The sequence below is a fragment of the Cavia porcellus genome, unplaced genomic scaffold (genome assembly GCF_034190915.1).
Source record: "Cavia porcellus strain 051 isolate PalLab524CR breed Dunkin Hartley unplaced genomic scaffold, mCavPor4.1 scaffold_9, whole genome shotgun sequence".
NCBI classification, from domain to species: domain Eukaryota; kingdom Metazoa; phylum Chordata; class Mammalia; order Rodentia; family Caviidae; genus Cavia; species Cavia porcellus.
In genome coordinates this window covers 86,826,066-86,844,025 of record NW_026947492.1, presented here as the reverse complement: position 1 = coordinate 86,844,025, position 17,960 = coordinate 86,826,066, and the positions used below count along the sequence as shown (strand labels likewise).

The following is a 17,960-nucleotide window of genomic DNA, read 5'->3' as shown; positions in this document are numbered from 1 at the left end:
AGTTGTCACCGGCTCCATGTCATCCTCATTCTGGAACATTGGCTACAAGACAAGTCTTGATCTTGAACACTGTCAGGTTTTGTGCCAGACAGAAAAGAAAATGAGGTAGAGTCCTGCAAACGTTTTAGCATGTTCACTCTGAAATGACAGTTACACAGGTCACACCCGCTTATGTTTCTTTGACTCCATCAGATGCAGAACAAAATGAAGAGGCAGCAAATATTTTGAATAGCAGTGCGATACTGGAAAAGTATGAGTGGTGGTGGGGGGCGGTTTGTAAAAGCCTAATCAAAGCATAAGGCCCTGGAGTAAAACTACACTGAGGTTTATCTGCAGTCCTCTGAGTCTTCACATGTGCATTTGTAAAATGGGGCATTAATGACCCAATGCTGCCAATTTCTTCAGAAATTTATTTAATCATCAGAAAGTGCACCATGTAAAAGGCATCTGAAAAATTCACAACACTCTGCAGGTAGAGATCTTAGCATTCGAGGCTACTCGTCATACTGAATATACATGGCAGAGTCTAGAGTGAGAGGACATCACAGTATTCTTCATTCATCAAAATAACTTCTTACTGCAGGGAGACACAGTTTATAAGACTATATTTTCAGTCTCCAAATTCAAGAAGAAAGACCACCAAGAGGACCCAGTTGCTGTACTTTCCCTGGAAGTTACTTCTAATCTATTATAATGGGCCAGAAACTGTTTAAGACCAGTTGGTTGAAAATGTCATTACAAAGAGTAAACGCTTCTGCTCATCAGGTTCTTAAATACTGAAATCCAAGTAAAACCATCTTCAAAATAAAGACAGTTCCAGGTTGAATTGCCAGCTAAATTGCAAAAAGAAGCAGCCTCCCGTGAATTGTATCATTGCCAACAAAAGGTCTTATTATTTCCCATTGATTGGCCAGGAGTTCCACTATCTCTTCTCCTTTCCAACAATCTCTGCGGAGCAGGAGTCCTTAATATACCACAGCTCCTCAACTACCCTAGGAAGTTAAGAGCATTGAAAGCCTTTTTTGCTTCTTCTTGCACTAATAGCCCAAATAGGCTTTTCAAGATGGCCTGGACAATGCAAGTAATTCTGTGTTCTAATTTGCAAGCCAGTCTTGTTCACTGGGGTTTAATAATGTGGGCTATTTTTGCTCCATTCATACAGGGTAAAAAACAGCTTGCATGAAGTAGTTTCTGAGTTATCTAGTTCACTTTAGGTGAGGGTGAGCCAATATGACTAGACTTCAGTACCTAACTCTAAACTTGTCTGACAGATTATTCCAGAGGACATTTCTTAAGACAGAGCTAGGAAAATGGTCACAAACTCACTTTAACCATTGAAAATGTTAGGTAGTCCTAGCTTTTGCCACCCCCAAACCAACTCCCAATCTTTTCTGTTGCTGCATCCCTATTTGGTTCACATCAAGGACAAAGATCATTTGCTGTTAAGAAAGACAGACTACTCCAGCTCTGCAGCATAAGTTAGCTCAAGCCAGTAGTGGTCATTTCCTTCCTTTTCCCCAACACTGGTCTAAGAATACAGTGAACACTGGGATTTAATGCAGGTCTGAAAACCAAGACAGGCCAAGCTTTCTGTGCATGGTAGAGGTGGGGCTGGAAGCCTTTCTCTGAAGGAAACTCTTTCAACATAAAAAGACAGAACTCCACATAGAGAGATTTATGCTTCCCACTCCTTCCTTCCTTGCTTGCTTGGGATGGTGCCAGGCCTCACCATGACTGTGGCTACAGCAGCCACCATGCAATCAGGGGACATGCTCCAGATGGCTGGCTAAGGTAGGAGGCATCTGTTCCCACTGGCAATGCAGACTCCATTCTATCCTCAGAGCCTTTCCTCCCGGGTTTCAACCTTGCTATCCTCTCTGAGCTCTGTAAACTAGAAGACCCCATTCATTCAGTTTTTTCTCCTTAGGGGCCTCCCACGAACAAGTGTCCTTGTAGAAAGTCTCCAGGAAAATGGAGAGATGACGGATGCCCACGCCTATCACCATTACCCAAGGAAGCACCAATCACCCAAGGAAGACACAGACCACCATGGCCCAGTGAAGACACTGAGCTAAGTGGGACTTGTGCAAGAAGAGTGACCTAAGGCCACTTAGCATCATATCACAAGGGCTCCCACAAAGGCAGGTTTAATGTCACAGGGGGCTGCTCTTAGAGCTGAGTCCAAGGGGCAAAATAACATCATGAAGGTGGATGCAAGCAAAAAGAATTAGGGTCAGCAATTATCTCCCCCATTCTTCCAGGTCTCCCTAGCTCAGGAGGACAAAGAATGGGGTGCACTGAATCCATGGGACAAGTAAAAGGTCTGCCAGTGTTCATGGAACCAAGATCCAAATTATTTCCATGTTCTTGCCATCAGTATTGTAATTGGTCGGAATCCATCTCCACAAAAAGCAGAAAGTAGGAAAGTAAGCTAAGTTTATAGGACCTTACCTGATAGCATTTTTTTTCCATGGTGAAGAAAATACAGACTGCTCATAATTTAATTTTTCTTTTAATGACTTAAATTTTCTGCTAGAAAACTGATAAGGTAAAATTTTACAAATACACTTTAGTGTGAATTATTCAAACTTATAATCCACTTCCTGCAAATTAACAGTAACATGATACTAAAGGGTAGATTAAAAGGTTCTAGTCAAAGAGCAGCTTCATTCTCTAATGAACACATCTAGAAAGTAAGCAAAAGGATAGAAAGGTATCAGAAAGAAAAGGAAAAAGTGTTAGAGTACTGCTAATTAAAAGGAAAGGACAAATTAACAATATTCCTGAAGCTATGAAAACCAACAGCTACCAACCCTGGAAGCAAACAGATACATTTCCTCAACAACTGCTAGTCTTTAGCCACACCCAAAAAGTTAACCGAGGAGAAATGATGTAGAAGTGAAGAAGGGAAAGGAGTTTACTTACTCTTACTGGCAGAGATCACTGTTATCCTTACCTTGGGAACTCTCAATACCAACTTCAGAATCAAATGCTTGTGGAGCAGTGACCAGATTAACTCAAGAGAGCTACCTCCCCAATTACCAGATCACCATGGCTTAATATTTAATTAGTGACAGTAAAAGGAATGACCGCAATGATAGGAACTGGGACACGAAAAGTGTCCAGTCATCCCCTTGCCTGGTAGAAGTTTTCTAATCTGACAGGGGAGAGCCAGAGGGCACCTCAGGAAAGGGTGGGCTCAGGTATTGCAGCAGCACCCCTACACAGGAAGAGCTAAGCCACACCTCTGCCATATTAAAGGAGCAGGGCACATGGCACCCACCACCAATCTGAGTTTGGAAAGAGTCATTCACATGCAACAGAGGAGTTGCTCTGCACTGTGAGGTAGAAAACTGCACCACAGAAACCCAGTGATTAGGTCTGAGCCCAGGAGCCAAACTCATGAGTGCTATCACTGCGATTCTTAAAGATCTGTAATCGGCAGCACATGAAACAGTCACTAAGAAATCCAACTGAAAAAACCCTGACCTTGATACCTGAAAAAGATGACAGCTGGGATTAAACAAATGCCAAATGCTATTAGAAGAGAATCCAGCACACAGTACATAACTAAACTTGGAGATGGCAGTCTCCTCAAAATTGAAAGTGGAAGCCAAGTGTTAGGATCATTCTGGTCAGAAGACACAGTGCCACATGGGATGTGCTGAGTCCCTGTGTTCCTCACCAGCTTCCAGGACCTTGTTCTGTCAGGTGAGATAGCCTGGATAAAGCCAGAGAGCAGAGCACCTGGAGTAATGTAGGGTGTTTATAAGCCCCCAGGAACAAAGGCCAGAGATGGCTTTCAGTCTTTACCCCATCTCTCAGGAGCCTGTTCCTCCTCCTTACCTTCACAGTAGGCAGGGTCTCCTTGGACAGATATGTAACCACTCTTGCACTCACAAGTCGCTTTCATATTCCAGTTTTTGCACTCTGAGTTTTCACCACATTTAGGTGCTTCCACGCAGAAGTTATGACCTATAAGATGCACACAAAACTTCAGATCAGGAAAGGAGGAAATAGAAGACCTCCAGATGACAAAACACAAACCACTTGTTACTACCTGTCACAGTGCATGAAAACACACATTAGCAATGTACCAAGCTGGGGTGGATAACGATGGAAAAGAGACAGGAAACTTAGGACCACCTCATCACTTATGGGTTCTTTTGCTTGGATACTCAGATTACTAAAGTCATTCCTACAGAAGGCTTTTACCCATGTTGCTCCTCTTCTTATCTCCTTCTTATATAATTAATCTTTATAACTGTTTTAACATAAAACTTACAATACACACAAAAGATTGGATTTTGTGTTGATTTCTCTCTTTCACATATCTATTATTTTGTCATACACAAGCTCTTATTCTCCAATAAATATCACTTAGCTTTGGACATTTTAATGTCCATAGAAGTAAAATTATGTTGTGCAAGTCTATAAGGTGTGCTTTGTTCTATTCATTCAAGTTAATGCCTGAAGGTATCGGTTGCCAATTCTGTATACTATTCCATAGTATGAAGATTCCACAATTTATTTTGAGTTATTTTCACATTTTGAATTATAAACAAGATTGCTACCGACATACTTAAACATGTTTCAGGACAATCTTTTTAAAGCACATATGTAACGTTTTCTTTGCTCAATATCCCTTCCAGAATTACTGGGAATCTCTTCAGAGTAATTATTTTTCTTCCTTAGGAAGATCCTTTAGTGAAGATCTTTAATAGTTACTGTATTAGATTTTAATTGATCTGAATAGGTCCATAGACCATCTTCATAGTTTACAGTTTTACTATATTTAGTTTTACTATCTCAACATATTTAAGATTTTATTTCATTTCTTATAACTTCTATTGATTATTAGGGAGTATTCAGTTGCTAATCTAATTCCTTGTTCTGTAGCTACCTCTTTTCTTTCTGCTTACGTTAAAGATCAAGTTTTTGTTTGTTTCGCTAGTTGGTTGCTTGGTTGGTTGGCTCATTGCCTCACTGGTTGGTTGGCTGGTTGCTCACTGGATGGTTGATTGTTGGACTTCTTGATTGGCTCATTGACTGATTTTGCTTTATATTCTTTAGTTTTACTTTAAGATCTATACCTGTGCATTTATTTTTATTTAGGGTCTTGGAATTCTTGAGTCTTAGTGTCAAGGAACTCTTTCATCATTTTAGGAAATTATCAAATATTCTTTCTTCAAACATTGTCTCTGTGAGCACTTCTTCCTGCTGCTTAGATTTGCTTTCATATAATACATATATTTTCCTCTCTACACTGAATGACTTCCAGATATGTCTTTCAGTTATTATTTCTATCTTGAGCTGTGCCACATTCTGTTTTAGTCACCGATATTGGTGGAATTTTTACTTACTATATTTTTATGTTCTAGAATAGTGTTTGATTCATTTTTACCCTGTTTATTCAAATTTGATAGTCCCTTATTATTTCATATTTTAAGTTTATTAATTTTATTTCTTTTAAACACTTTACACATGCATTTTTACATGAATAATTCCAATATTTTCAATTTGTATACACACAATCATGTAGTTTGATGTTCATGCTAAGTGTCACACAAGATGCTTTTGTGTTTCAAGGAATTCTTTTATTTGCAACCTCATATCCTTTGGAATTTAACCTGTGACAATCATTTGAGTTTTGGCTTTAAATTGCATTTCCTCAGACAGTATTTGCGCTTGATTCTGTCAGTTGCCTGGGGAATTATCAACGTAAGATCAGTGTAAACTACACTTTCGCCTTGGGGATGGGACTTAACCAAGAATAAATTGTAGCGCTAAGCTTTTGGGAATGCAAATTTTCCCTTGTAGACCACAGCCTAGACTCAAGGCTGACAGGCATGTCTTCCCTTGCACAGTGATTTTTCTGCTAATTCACCCACAGGAGGTTTAGCCTTCAAGGTTCTTACTGAAGCCATTCACACTAGGCACAAGGTGTGCTGTCTTCTCACTGCGTCCATCAGAAGCCATGCCCGAAATCACACAGGACTAAAAGTGTTCTCACGACAAATGTCCACCCAATGTACTTGCTTATTTTAGAGTCATCAGAATTTTTCAATATTTTTTGCTTCTCATTTTCCTCTCTTACTCTACTACCCTAATTCTAACCTTAATCCCAGCCATAACCCTAAACCTAACCCATCAAATTTCCAAGAGGAAATTGTTTACATATCATAGAGCACTTTGAGTTGATCTAGGAGGAATAGGTTAGACCTCTATAAAAGTTGCAAAGTTTCAGTATAAAATATTCAAAGGTATTTTATCATCTTTGAGTTAGTAAATGTTAGCAAATAATAATTTCTATGTAGAATCACACACTGTGGTCTGATAGAAACAAATAGATCTAGGATAATCAAGATATGTGATTTGTAATTCAGAGTCTGCATCTGAGAAATACTATAAATCACTTTGTTTATCTAGGTACATATCCTGGGAAATGAAGAAAATCAGTAATTTTCAGTGCATGTTCCTCAGAGCTCTGGGCACAGATAAATTGTTACACAGAGTTCAAGTCCCCTGGCCCAATTCAACAGGATAGCTGTTTCCATATTTTTGACATGTGGATCATCAGAACAATGATTTGGGGATTAGAAAATACAAAAATCGCTGGACTAGACAAACTTCCATAATTAATTCATTTCAACAATGAGATTCTAGGATGCTTATATCTTTGAAATTGAATTTTAAACCAACCACACATAGGTTATATTTAATCTGGAAGATTAAAATACATTTTATTAAATATTACCAATAAAATTCTACTGCATTTTTTAGGTGGGATAATACTAGCATAATACAACTTATCAATATGTCGCTGAGAAAGTGAAGTGGGCTGATGCATGGAAACCACTAGGAACAGCTCCAGCTACACACGTATCCAGAGTCTCATCAGTAGGCAGTGCCCACAGTGGTGAGGACGCGATGCAATCAGTAATGATGAAGTTCAGAATAACAGTGCTATAATTTCGAGATAAGAAAAGGGAAGCTCCAGCCTCAAATCCACCAACACCCAGCTCGTGGTGGCAGTGCCAGGGTTTTCAGTCAGGTCTGGCCAAGTGCAAGCTCTGTCTGCTCCCAGTATGTCAGTGTATACCTTTTACCACAGCAAAACTCAGCAGTTAAAAAGCGGAAAATGTACCACTTCCTAGGCTGCTGGGAAATACTTACACATCCCTGGGGAAGTGGTGTTACTCCAAGCCTCATGTCTGTGACCTGTAACTGCTGAATGTCCCAATAACAAGAGGACTAAGAGGTGAATTTGTTAGCAATCCAAAGCCTCTGGCGCTTGAGAACATTTCTACAAAGACTCAAGGAGCTCACGACCAAGACTGCAAGGTTTTTTCACTCCAGGAATGATTTTAGGCACCAGAGCTCCCTCTGCCCGAAGAGCCTGTCCTTCAAGTGCTGCATCAAAGCTGACCGATAAGTAGCTGTCATGTTTCTACTCATCATGAGACTGGAACCAGTGCCACAGGTTCATCTTTTCTCATATGTGCTCTGTGCTGTATTTCTCTTCTCATTGTTTCTGGGTGACTTGAACTTTTTTTACTACATGCCTCTGACAGCACGGGTAAAAACTTTCCAAACACCACTGCAAACATCTCAAAGCATCCACATTATAATCCATAAACATGCACAATTATTGTCAATTAAAACAAAATAGTTTAAACATTCTAATTTACAGTACGAAAGACAGATTTTTCAAATGTACATCATTCTATCAGACATGTGCCCTGTCCACTCACAATGCAAGGAGTAGGGAAAATTTTATCCCAAGGTCGGGGAAGGGCCATGTGACAAATCTAGTGCCGAATCCATTGTGAGTGAGTCTCACCACTGTGCCACAATAACTGTCTGTTTAAATAACGCAGGCCACCGTTTGCAGTACTTATTCAGGGCCACCTTACCACAAGTGAGGGAGCAACCATCCAGCCAGGATTAAATAGGTACCCAATTTGGGGACAAGCATCCGGAAGCGCAAAGGTATTTAAAATATCCCCTGTGCACAGCTATGTTACAAACTCTAAGAAGAGGTAAGTTACATATGGGGAGGCATCAAAACTAGGCAATCCACATGTAGTGAAATATGAGCGGCACAAATGTTCTCACATGTTTCAGAGACAGAAAAATCATTTCTGCAGGACACAAAACTATGTTACATAGGAACTTGAAAAAGAGCAGGACACAGATCCTCATGGGGAGAATGCAATTTTAATCTTTATGAAAAAGAAAGGATAAACTGGGCAAATCTTAAATAGTCTGGCACGGGTATAGTAACGATCATAATTAACATTTTTTGAGCACATGCTATGAGCTTGGTAACCAGCTAAGTGTTTTACATGCATTATCCCATTTCATTCTGTTAGCAACTCTACACAGCAGAATTATCAACCCTGTTTTACAAATGGAGCAACTGAGGTTGAAAGATGCTGCTGCACATGTGTAAGGCACAGAAAGTCATGACCCAAATCTGACTGAAGCCAGAGCTTTTAATCAGTATTTTCTACTCCCTAGAGCAACAGATTCTGAGTATTCTATCTAAAGGATAAAGACAGTATCATTTTATATGCACATATTCAGTCTACAAGGTAAATTCTCACTTTCCAAACATCTCCCCCTCCTTTCTGCCATATCCTAAGAAGCATAACTTTAATCACTACAACTTCTTTGCACTAGATTTTCTGTCTAATTCATTACTCTTGACCAAAACCTTCTTTCACAGCAATGGTGCTGTGGATGATGACTTACAGAATGGGTGGACAAATGGGCAGACAGAAGTCTTCAAATTAGAGGTGGAATCAATGGATGGGTGAAAACAGCAGGGCCGTGCAATCCCCCATCATAGCCAACTGGAAGGCAAATCTGACTCGTGTGCTAGTCACCATAGTTCTGTCCTTAAATCTTTTTATGGAGGTACAATTTACATACTATGAAATCTATCTATTGCAAGTAGCAAGTCTGATGATATTTCAGTAATTTACACAGCTGTGCAGCTTTCATCCCAGTCCAGCTCTAAAACACTTCACCCCCGCTGGTCAACATCATTCTTAAAACAGAGCCTCAACCTCTGAGTTGGACGACAACTCATAAATTCACAAATGATTCTTTGCCTTTCAGAATCCTTCCAAAGGCTTTGTCTATCTTGTCTGATGTGCACATCACGACATTTTAAGATGCACAGCTTTTTCTCCTGGCTGTTTGGCTTTAGTTGCTGCTTAATTGCTACGCAGTCAGTCTCAGAGTCTCTGTCTCTGTCTCTGTCTCTGTCTCTGTGTCTGTCTCTCTTTCTTTCTCCCCCCCGCCCCCGCCATTTCCCTCCAACCAGACTTTGGAATGCTTTTTTCTCAATTGAGGAAAATGTAGGAGTCTCCTCCAATCTATCCTCCTCCTAAAATATTAACATATTTATTTTTTATGAAATTACAAGCAATAATGTGATCACAGAAGACACACAAATAAGGTAAAAAAATTCAATATTTTTTCACTTGCCTGTGTTTAACACATCTTAATTCTTTTTTTATCTCCCATCCCCAGTTCCTCTCTTTGTCTCTTTTCTTTTTTAAAAGAACAATCTATGTCCTATTATTCTTCCTTTACTTTGTGGTTTATTTATGTTTTGAGTTTCTCACCTAAGTGAAACCTTGTGTTATTTGAGCTTGTATATCTGATTTATTTCACATAACATTATAGTCTTAAGGACACAATTTTCTTACAAATGATTCAAGTTTATCCTCTTTCATTAGAGTTAAGTACTGCACTGTATACAATACCATATTTTTTTTCCATTCATTTGTGGATGGAAATATTGCCAATTTCCAAGATCTAGCTTTTATGAGTTCTACCACTATAAACACGGGTATACATGTATCACTGTAACATGACATCTTTAACTCTTTGAAGCCGATACTGAGAAGAACATGAACAGTGGGTCCAATGGAATTTCTGGCTTTACTTTCCTTTTTTTTTTTTTTTTTTTTTTTTTTTTTTGTCTTTTTCATTTTTTTATCAGTACCAGTGATCGAACTCATGACTGCCTGCTTGCAAGGCAGTCACTTATGCCACTGAGCTAAATCCCCAGTCCCCTAGCTTTACTTTCTTGAGGAATCTTCACACTGCTTTCCATAATGGGGATACCTGAAAATGTTGCTATTATTGACTTCTTCCAATATAGCAGGAATAATGCTTAGCAAGTTACACAGCTGTACTTCATTAAATTCCTACACTATCCTACAATTACTATTATCCACAGGTTAGAAAAACGCATCAAGGGGCTGAGGATAAAGCTCAGTGGCACAGTGCCACTCTGTCAAGCACAAGGATCTGAGTTCAGTTTCCAGTATCAAAAAACAAAAATAGGAAAATGTGTCTGGAATTTTACTCATCCAAGACAATGAAAATGATGGTCACAATTTGATTCTAAAGTTCTCATAAGAACGACTTTAAAAATATTCTTAAAACCACTTAAAAAACATTTAGATATCTGGGGGTATAAGTGATTGCTAGTGACTATTTTCTGTTACTGTTCATAAATCATATCATTACCATTACCTCTCAGATCCAGATGGCCCTCCAAACCCTCACGCACTCATAGTTGGGGCTCTGAGGAGGTAACGGGATCAAGGGTGTGTGATACTGAGTTAGTCCACTGATGGGTTTCTGAGAGTGAATGGTGAGCTTTATGAAGAAGGAAGACCCACCCCTAGTATGCATAACACAAATCAATAGGTTTTTAGCCTAAGGGGAATAAAAAGGGAAAAAGAAAGTCTCAAGGCTTCCTGCCTCCCTTGCCATGGACTGTTTCTCTTCTGTGCTGCCGCTCTGTGATGCCACCCTTGGAGCCAACTAATTATAGACTAAACCCTTTACAAATTGTGAGTTACAATAAGCCTTTCCTCTTTAACTTGTCAGTTTTGGATATTTTGTCTCAGCAATGACAAAGTAACTAAGACAGATTTGTTATTAGAGAAGTGGAGTCACTGCTGTGATACTACGTATCTGGGGGTATAAGTGATTGCTAGTGATTACAACTGTGACACTACGTGACTGCTGGATGCAGAAACCCTCAGAAATGCTGTACAGGAGAAGTTTGGAAATATTTGTAAATCCCTGATGGAGAATCAGCCTTACAATGCTGTGAGCTGAGCCTGATGGGAGATTCTGGTCAGAACTCAGAAGACCACAATTCTGACTACAATGCAGCCAAAAAGAGCAGGCTCCAGAAGTTTCAGTTGGAAAGGATTCCATTGGCAGGTGGATTCCAAGCCATGTGTGTTCTGCTCTGGAAGAAAATTTGTCTGCATTTTATTCATGTTCAGAGACTTTTCAGGAGACTGTAATTAAGTGCAGTAGCCTAATTAATTTGGTGGAAAAAATTCAAAGAAGTATAATGTTGAGGCAGTAGTATGGCTCCTATTGGGAGGCTTTAGACAGATCTATTACATGTCAACAATCAAGACCAAAGTTTAAAAATCAAGAGCAAAGATTTTGAAAGTTTTGAGTTGGGCCAGAAAGAAAGCTCTAGTAAAGTTGTGGCCTACAAAAACAGAACAGAGGACAACCTGATTGCTGAAAAGATTAGTAGCAAAAAGTCATGTAATTTGCAACTGCACAATAAAAAAAACATGGCCTAAGGGAATTGCAAGAACCAAAAGGACTCTAAGCTTCGTAGCCCCACAATTGCAAAGATGAAAATCTTTGCTTTGAGAAGAAATTCTCTAAGGCAAGTTTCAGAATGGCAGCAGCCTACAGAATTGATCCTTGAGATTGGATTCGCAGTGCTCAGCGATCCAGGCACTTGACCTTTACAGGCAAGACAGAGAGAAGCTCAGGTGCTTCTCCAGTTGGCAGCTCACATTGGCATCATTCAGGTGGTGCGGGTTTTTCATTCATGCAGGATGCAGGAGTTGTAGAGTCAGGGAGGCTTCTGACATCCACGCAGATTTCAGAAGAAGGCCTGAGAGGCCAGTCAGTGTGCCTTTGGGAAGGCAGTGTGTAAAGCTCTGCGGGTAAAGCCAAAAATGCCATGGAGAACTCTGAAGTTCGTTGAAGTCAGGAATATGCCACAAGTAATGAGCAACGCCAGCCCAAGAGAAAAGAGATGAAGGCTACAACTGAGATCAAGGAAAGAAGGAAAAGAAAAAATGAGAAAAGGATAAAATGAAAGCAGAGTTTCATGAACAGGGAAGGGAAGGGAGTTTTAAAAGAAGAAATTGGACTGCAAAATAAAAAAAGACAGAGAACTCATGACATGTCATGTATAGGCACAAACTTCCTATAATGAATGTGGTTACTATGTGTACCTAAATTGAACCAATAAACTTCAATAAATAGAGGAAAAGTTATGCACATCACGCCACAAATCACCCTGGGTGCTGTACACAGAACTGGGGATTTAATGTTTGCCCTGCTGGATTGTTTTTGTCTCATTCCTCTGTATCGCCCTTTTGAACTTTCCAGAATGGGAACATTTATCTTGTGCCATTATATGTTGGAAGTATTTAATTTTCCACTTTTATAAGGCCTTGCACATAAAAGTTTGCCTTAAATCTCAGAAGAGAATTGGGACTTAGACTTTCCAATAATACTAAAATTACCATGATTTTGGAAACTCTTAGAAACAGATTAAATGCATTTTGCATAGAGGGATGTGCATTCTAAGACCCTTGCAAGCCAGGAGAGGAGTGTTGTGGCTTATGTCTAGATGCTCCCCCAAGCCTCAGGCACTGGGAGCAAGTGGGGCTTTGGAGAGGTAACTGGAGGAAACTGCATTAGCCCAAATTTGGGTTAGCATAATTCTGGGAATGAATGATGAATGTACTGAAGCCAGAAGACTCACTCTGCTTGTGGGTGGCACCTACCAATAGGCTTGTAGCCTGAATAAAAAGAAAAAGGAGGAAGTCCCATGCCAACCTGCCATGCCACGAACTGTTTCTCCTCTGCAGTGTCCCTCTGCCATGCTGCCCTGCCTTTGTCCAACCAAATATGGACTAAAATTTTTAAAAATTGTGAGCTAAAATAATTTTTCCTCCTCAACTTGGAGGAGTCAGGTATTGTGTCTCAACAATGAGAAATGAACCAACACAATAGCCTTTCTACGTTCTGCAAATTTATTAAAAATAAATATAGTTTATCAAGGTTGAAGGTTTTCATTCTACAAATCTGCTTTTAACAGAAATTAAATATGGACCAATATTTGTGCCCTATTATTCCTGAGAAATGGTCAAGAACATCTAGGATCAATAACGAAAATCCATGATCCTCTCTAAACACACAGGAAATAACTAGAAAATCAGGGATCATCTTTATCCTTGTTCTGAAAATGGTCTGCCAGTTTCTGTTCCCATGCATGTGCGCCTGTCTCTGTGTGTGTCTGTGTGTCTGTGTGTGTAGTACATGTCATATCTGAATCAAATCCAAAGCCATGTCCTCAGCCTATAGTTTCATACAGACCTCTTTCCTTCCACAGATTCTTTCCTTCCACAGCATAGTAAGACAACTCGCCTCGCTCCACACACATCTTTCTAGACATCATCCCTCATTTGTTTTCCTGTTTCCTCTTGGCTGTCTCTAATCCATTTTCCACAGCAAAAGAATGCTTTAAAACATAGATTAGACTGTGTCACCTTTTAAAAAAATCTTTCACGGGCCTCCTGTGTTATTTCAAATACAAAATTTTCAGCTCCAACTTGAAGTGACGGACACCACCCCATCACACCTCTCCTGCCACATCAGACTTTCTTTTTATTCCTCTAGCACTGCAGTCTTTTTTCTGATTCCAAGTCTTTGAAAATTTGTTCCACCAACTCAGGATGTTAATATGCATGTCTGCTAAAATAACTCTTAGGCAAGGGGGTATGCCGAGATGTTGGTCAAATGGTACAAGTTTTCACTCAAGCAGAATAAGTAAATTCTATAGATCTACTTTAGCGAATGAGGACTGTAGCTAATGACACTGTGTTAAATAACAGGCAAATTGCCAATGCAGTAAGAACAGCAGATCTAAATGTTCTCAACATACAGAAACACACACACACACACACACACACACACACACACACACACACACACACAAGCACACACGTTATACTCTATGCAAGGAAGACATTCTTGTTTCTTGAGTCTAAATGAAGCCCATTGTTCCCTCTCTTGGGAGCCTAACCTCATGGTTTACAGAAGTTATCATGATCACTAGTAGATTTTTTTTTGTGTTTATGGATGGAGGCCTGTCTGCCCACTAGAAGTTCAACTCCACGAGGGAAAGGAATACACAAATCTGTTGATCTTGTGCCTAAGAAAATACATAGCACATTATAGGCGCTCAATATTTCTTGATTTCACAACTAAATCCTCAGAGTCTTCTCAAGTTAAAACTAGGAATATTTTAAAGATGCATACAATGAGTCTCAAAGAAGTTTATTCCTTTGCCTATGATTATTCAATGTTTAGGTAGTAAGTGAAACAGATTAAAAACCAGATATAATTCCCAGTCCTCCCCCCCACAAGCCCATCCAGCTATAGCTTTCATCAGGGGATGCTGACCCTGGCCTGAGGAGACAGAGCTCCACCAGTCATCAGCATGTTTTACTCCATGCATGCCCAGATCTTTCGAAAGAAAGAAACTTTTCTTTCTCCAGAGAACACTCTATTATCACTTATTATTTGGAAACTCAAGGTAAGAAGTAAACTAACTTGTCACACATCAGAATAGCACCCACAGATATCAAGATGAGTAAGACCCAAAGAGAGTTCATACTCAAATCATTTCAAATGAGGAGGTACTTAGGAAAAGACACACAGTCTGCTGAAAGACAATGCTTTTCATTTTACTCAGACCACAGCTTGGTTTTAGTTCCTGGCAGAGGCGCCATTTAGTGGGTCAAGAAAAATGTATGAATTACTCACCATGTGCCCAGAAACTCATGGCAGACAGGTCCTCACCCACCTTACAATAAAGCCAGGGTGACTACGCAGAATTTCAGCGGGGTATTATGGTGAATGGGGCACAGAGCCCCAGGAATGTGTCAATGAGAAGGAGCTTATGAGGTCCTGAGGATAAGATCCAAAGGAACAGGCATTCAAAACACATGGAGCGTCAAATGGCTGAGACAGGTTCAAGGAAGTTAATGAAGAAGCATAGACATGAGGAGTCACATTATTTTTTTTTTTCCACTGGTTGGGAACAGCCTAAGCTTTTGTCTCCCCCTTAGTGGTACTGTATTTAGAGTGCTTTACAAATACTAATAACCCTATTTAAACTATTTATTTACTTTAAATTCATGGACAAAATGTGCATACCACAGCCCTGACTATAACAATGAAGTCTCTCACATTGCTGCTCTTTAGAACCCCATCCACACGCTGTATACCTAAGAAAAAGGTATACACTTAATGTGGCTCATCTTTGCGTTCTGCAGCTAATGATGGGCATGCACATGCAGGATTTACTCCCATGAGTTTTTCCCCAACGAACAATGAACAGGCTACTTCTCCTAGGAAGACTAACAGCGCAGAGATAGCTCAAGTCAACTGCAGAAAGACGACCATTCCCTGCCCTAAGTCTCCTGTGCACAGTGTGACACCACCAGGTCAGGCACTTTACCTACCTGGACATTCTCTTCCCATGTATTGTTTTGGGAGGGTACAGCCCGAAGATCCTTTTTGAGAACTGAATTACTTTATGCATTCCACACCTAATACACATGTTAGGAGACACCTGAGCTCTTACCTGGAAGAACAGCCTAACTTTAGATTTAGTTCTTTCTGGAACTATGGGCTTCATTCTGGGAACTTCCCAGATTCAAGTCCATTAAGTCACTTTTGGGTCACTGAACTGCTGTGTTCCCTGAGCCCAGCCTCTCCTTCAGATGCCCTCTGCTCCCAGCTTCAGCACAGGCACTGTCTTCCCAAGCCACTTTAGCTCATGCTTCAGGGGTTTTGATCAGATCCCACCCCAACTATAAACACGCAGAGGGCCTGACCTGTCTATGCACTGCCAGGTCCTCCACTGTCACACCAGCTTACAGTCCCATTAAATGTCTCTTTTCCAGATCTCTGTTTACCTCAAATACCCAGAAATCCTCTCTAGAACCATTTCAATTATAAATTCACCTAAAATGATAGGGAAGACCTGGGGAGGGACATCATGGGATGCTGAGATTCTGGGAGGGTTTAATGGAAGAGCATAAAATCATAAATAGTACAAATAATTCCAAGTAATTTAAGTCCAGGCCAGATGACAAGACAAGTGAGCATGAATTAAAATTACAGATAAGCACATTTGGAACAGATGTTGAAAAGAACATTTTTCTCCAGCATTGGAAGTCATAAACATGCAGCAAAACCCTCCAAAGTCATCAGTGACCCTGAAAATGCAATTAGAGCTGGTGGTGGAGGGAACAAAGCCATGAAAAGTGTGTTGGGAAATTTTGGAATGAGCCACAAGATTGGTGTGTTTTCCTGGAGCCTGGATGCGTGATCATCATCTTTGATTTTGTTGTTTTCCTTTCCAACCTTCAACTGAGAGGAGCAGAAACTCATGAGCAATCTTTTTATCTGCTGGGACTAGTTCAGGCCTTTCCTGCTTCTTTCCAGGAAGCAGCAGAGATGTCACTCCAGTGCCCTCTCCTCATATCCACCTAATGTTCTCACATTACTAGTGGGCAGACTCCAGCTATGGCTATTTCCTCAATGTAATGAGGGGGGTAAACAAATTTCACGCTGCCAGCACAAAGTGTGCTGAGACATCTGGGGAAGCTGCGGCCATGCTGAGGGCTGCTGCACATCCTGCTGCCAGTGACTGAGAACTGAGCCCAGCAGTGGCTAAGCGGTCTCTTCCACCAGTGCCCACTGCCTTTCCTCCCCCTGCATGTGCCGGCCCACACCTCTCTGCAGTTCTCTCCCTGGGCATCCTAGATACACCAACAGCCTTGTGGATGTAAGTGACTGCTCTGATGGTTGCCCTCATCTATGTCAAAAAGAAGAGGAATATGTCACAGCATTTGCAAACTTTGGAGAGTCAAAGTCTCTTAGGCTCTGGTCATGATACCAGTTCTGATAACACAAAGCCCTCAGATTTAACTCCCACTAAGAAAATGGTTAATGTAAAACCATAGTCTGCACAGTTCTTCTGGATTAGTCAGTGGAAAGTGGACAGTAATGACATATACATATACATGTTACTCATTTAAAAATTGCCTACATAATAAAACTAACAAGTTATAACCTGAGGAAACTAGTTACAGCTGAGCAAAATAGGATTTGAACAATATTTCATATACAAAATATATTGACTCAATTAAAATCCCATCTAAGTCACTGACATGACAAGGACATGAAGGACAGAGAATGTAGCTCAGTGGCCTAGCACTTGCCAAATGTGTGTGAAGCCCCAGGACCACAAACACAGCAACAAAGATGCTCTCTCAGTCAGAAGGTATCTCCATCACTTACTTGTCTCCTGCATTTAAAGAACCGATTTATAAATATAATCATTAAGTGGGAAGTTGATTTTTTAGCCTTATGCCATCAGCCACTTGGAGACAGAGAAATAACCCACTCAGGTGAGGTGGCTCATCCAAGTCCTACTGAGAATAAACTCTGGAAAACTATAAACATACACATGTTATTCATTAAAAATTACCTGTATAAAAAAGTTAACAAGTTACACTCCTCAAAAAAGTTTTTGACTTAGACTTCTGAGGAATGATATTCTCAAAAGATAATTTCTTTCAAACTGATTAATGGATGCAAGGCAGGTTAATATGCTAATTGTAATTGTAATATGCTAATATGTAATTGTCTTCAGTGTAAGTTTGGGAAGAGCCAGGGACATTTTGCTTTCTGGAATCACTGAAGCCAGGGTGACAAAAGTCACAGGACTGCATCACACTGCATCCCAGTGTTCACCCCAAAATAGGCACTTGATCTCATCCTACTCCTGCCTCTCTTTTTAC

At 40.2% G+C, this 17,960-nt stretch overlaps 1 protein-coding gene across 3 annotated transcripts in view; it reads right to left on the bottom strand.

Annotated features, from left to right (window-relative positions):
* Positions 1 to 17,960, bottom strand: part of LOC100728849 (protein kinase C-binding protein NELL1-like) — a 510,642-nt gene that overhangs the window by 315,423 nt on the left and 177,259 nt on the right. For all 3 annotated transcript variants that reach the window (XM_063256784.1, XM_063256785.1, XM_063256786.1), the window contains exon 12: positions 3,847 to 3,975. In XM_063256784.1, coding sequence (XP_063112854.1) covers positions 3,847 to 3,975 — 129 coding nt within the window. The remainder of the gene's footprint in view (positions 1 to 3,846; positions 3,976 to 17,960) is intronic.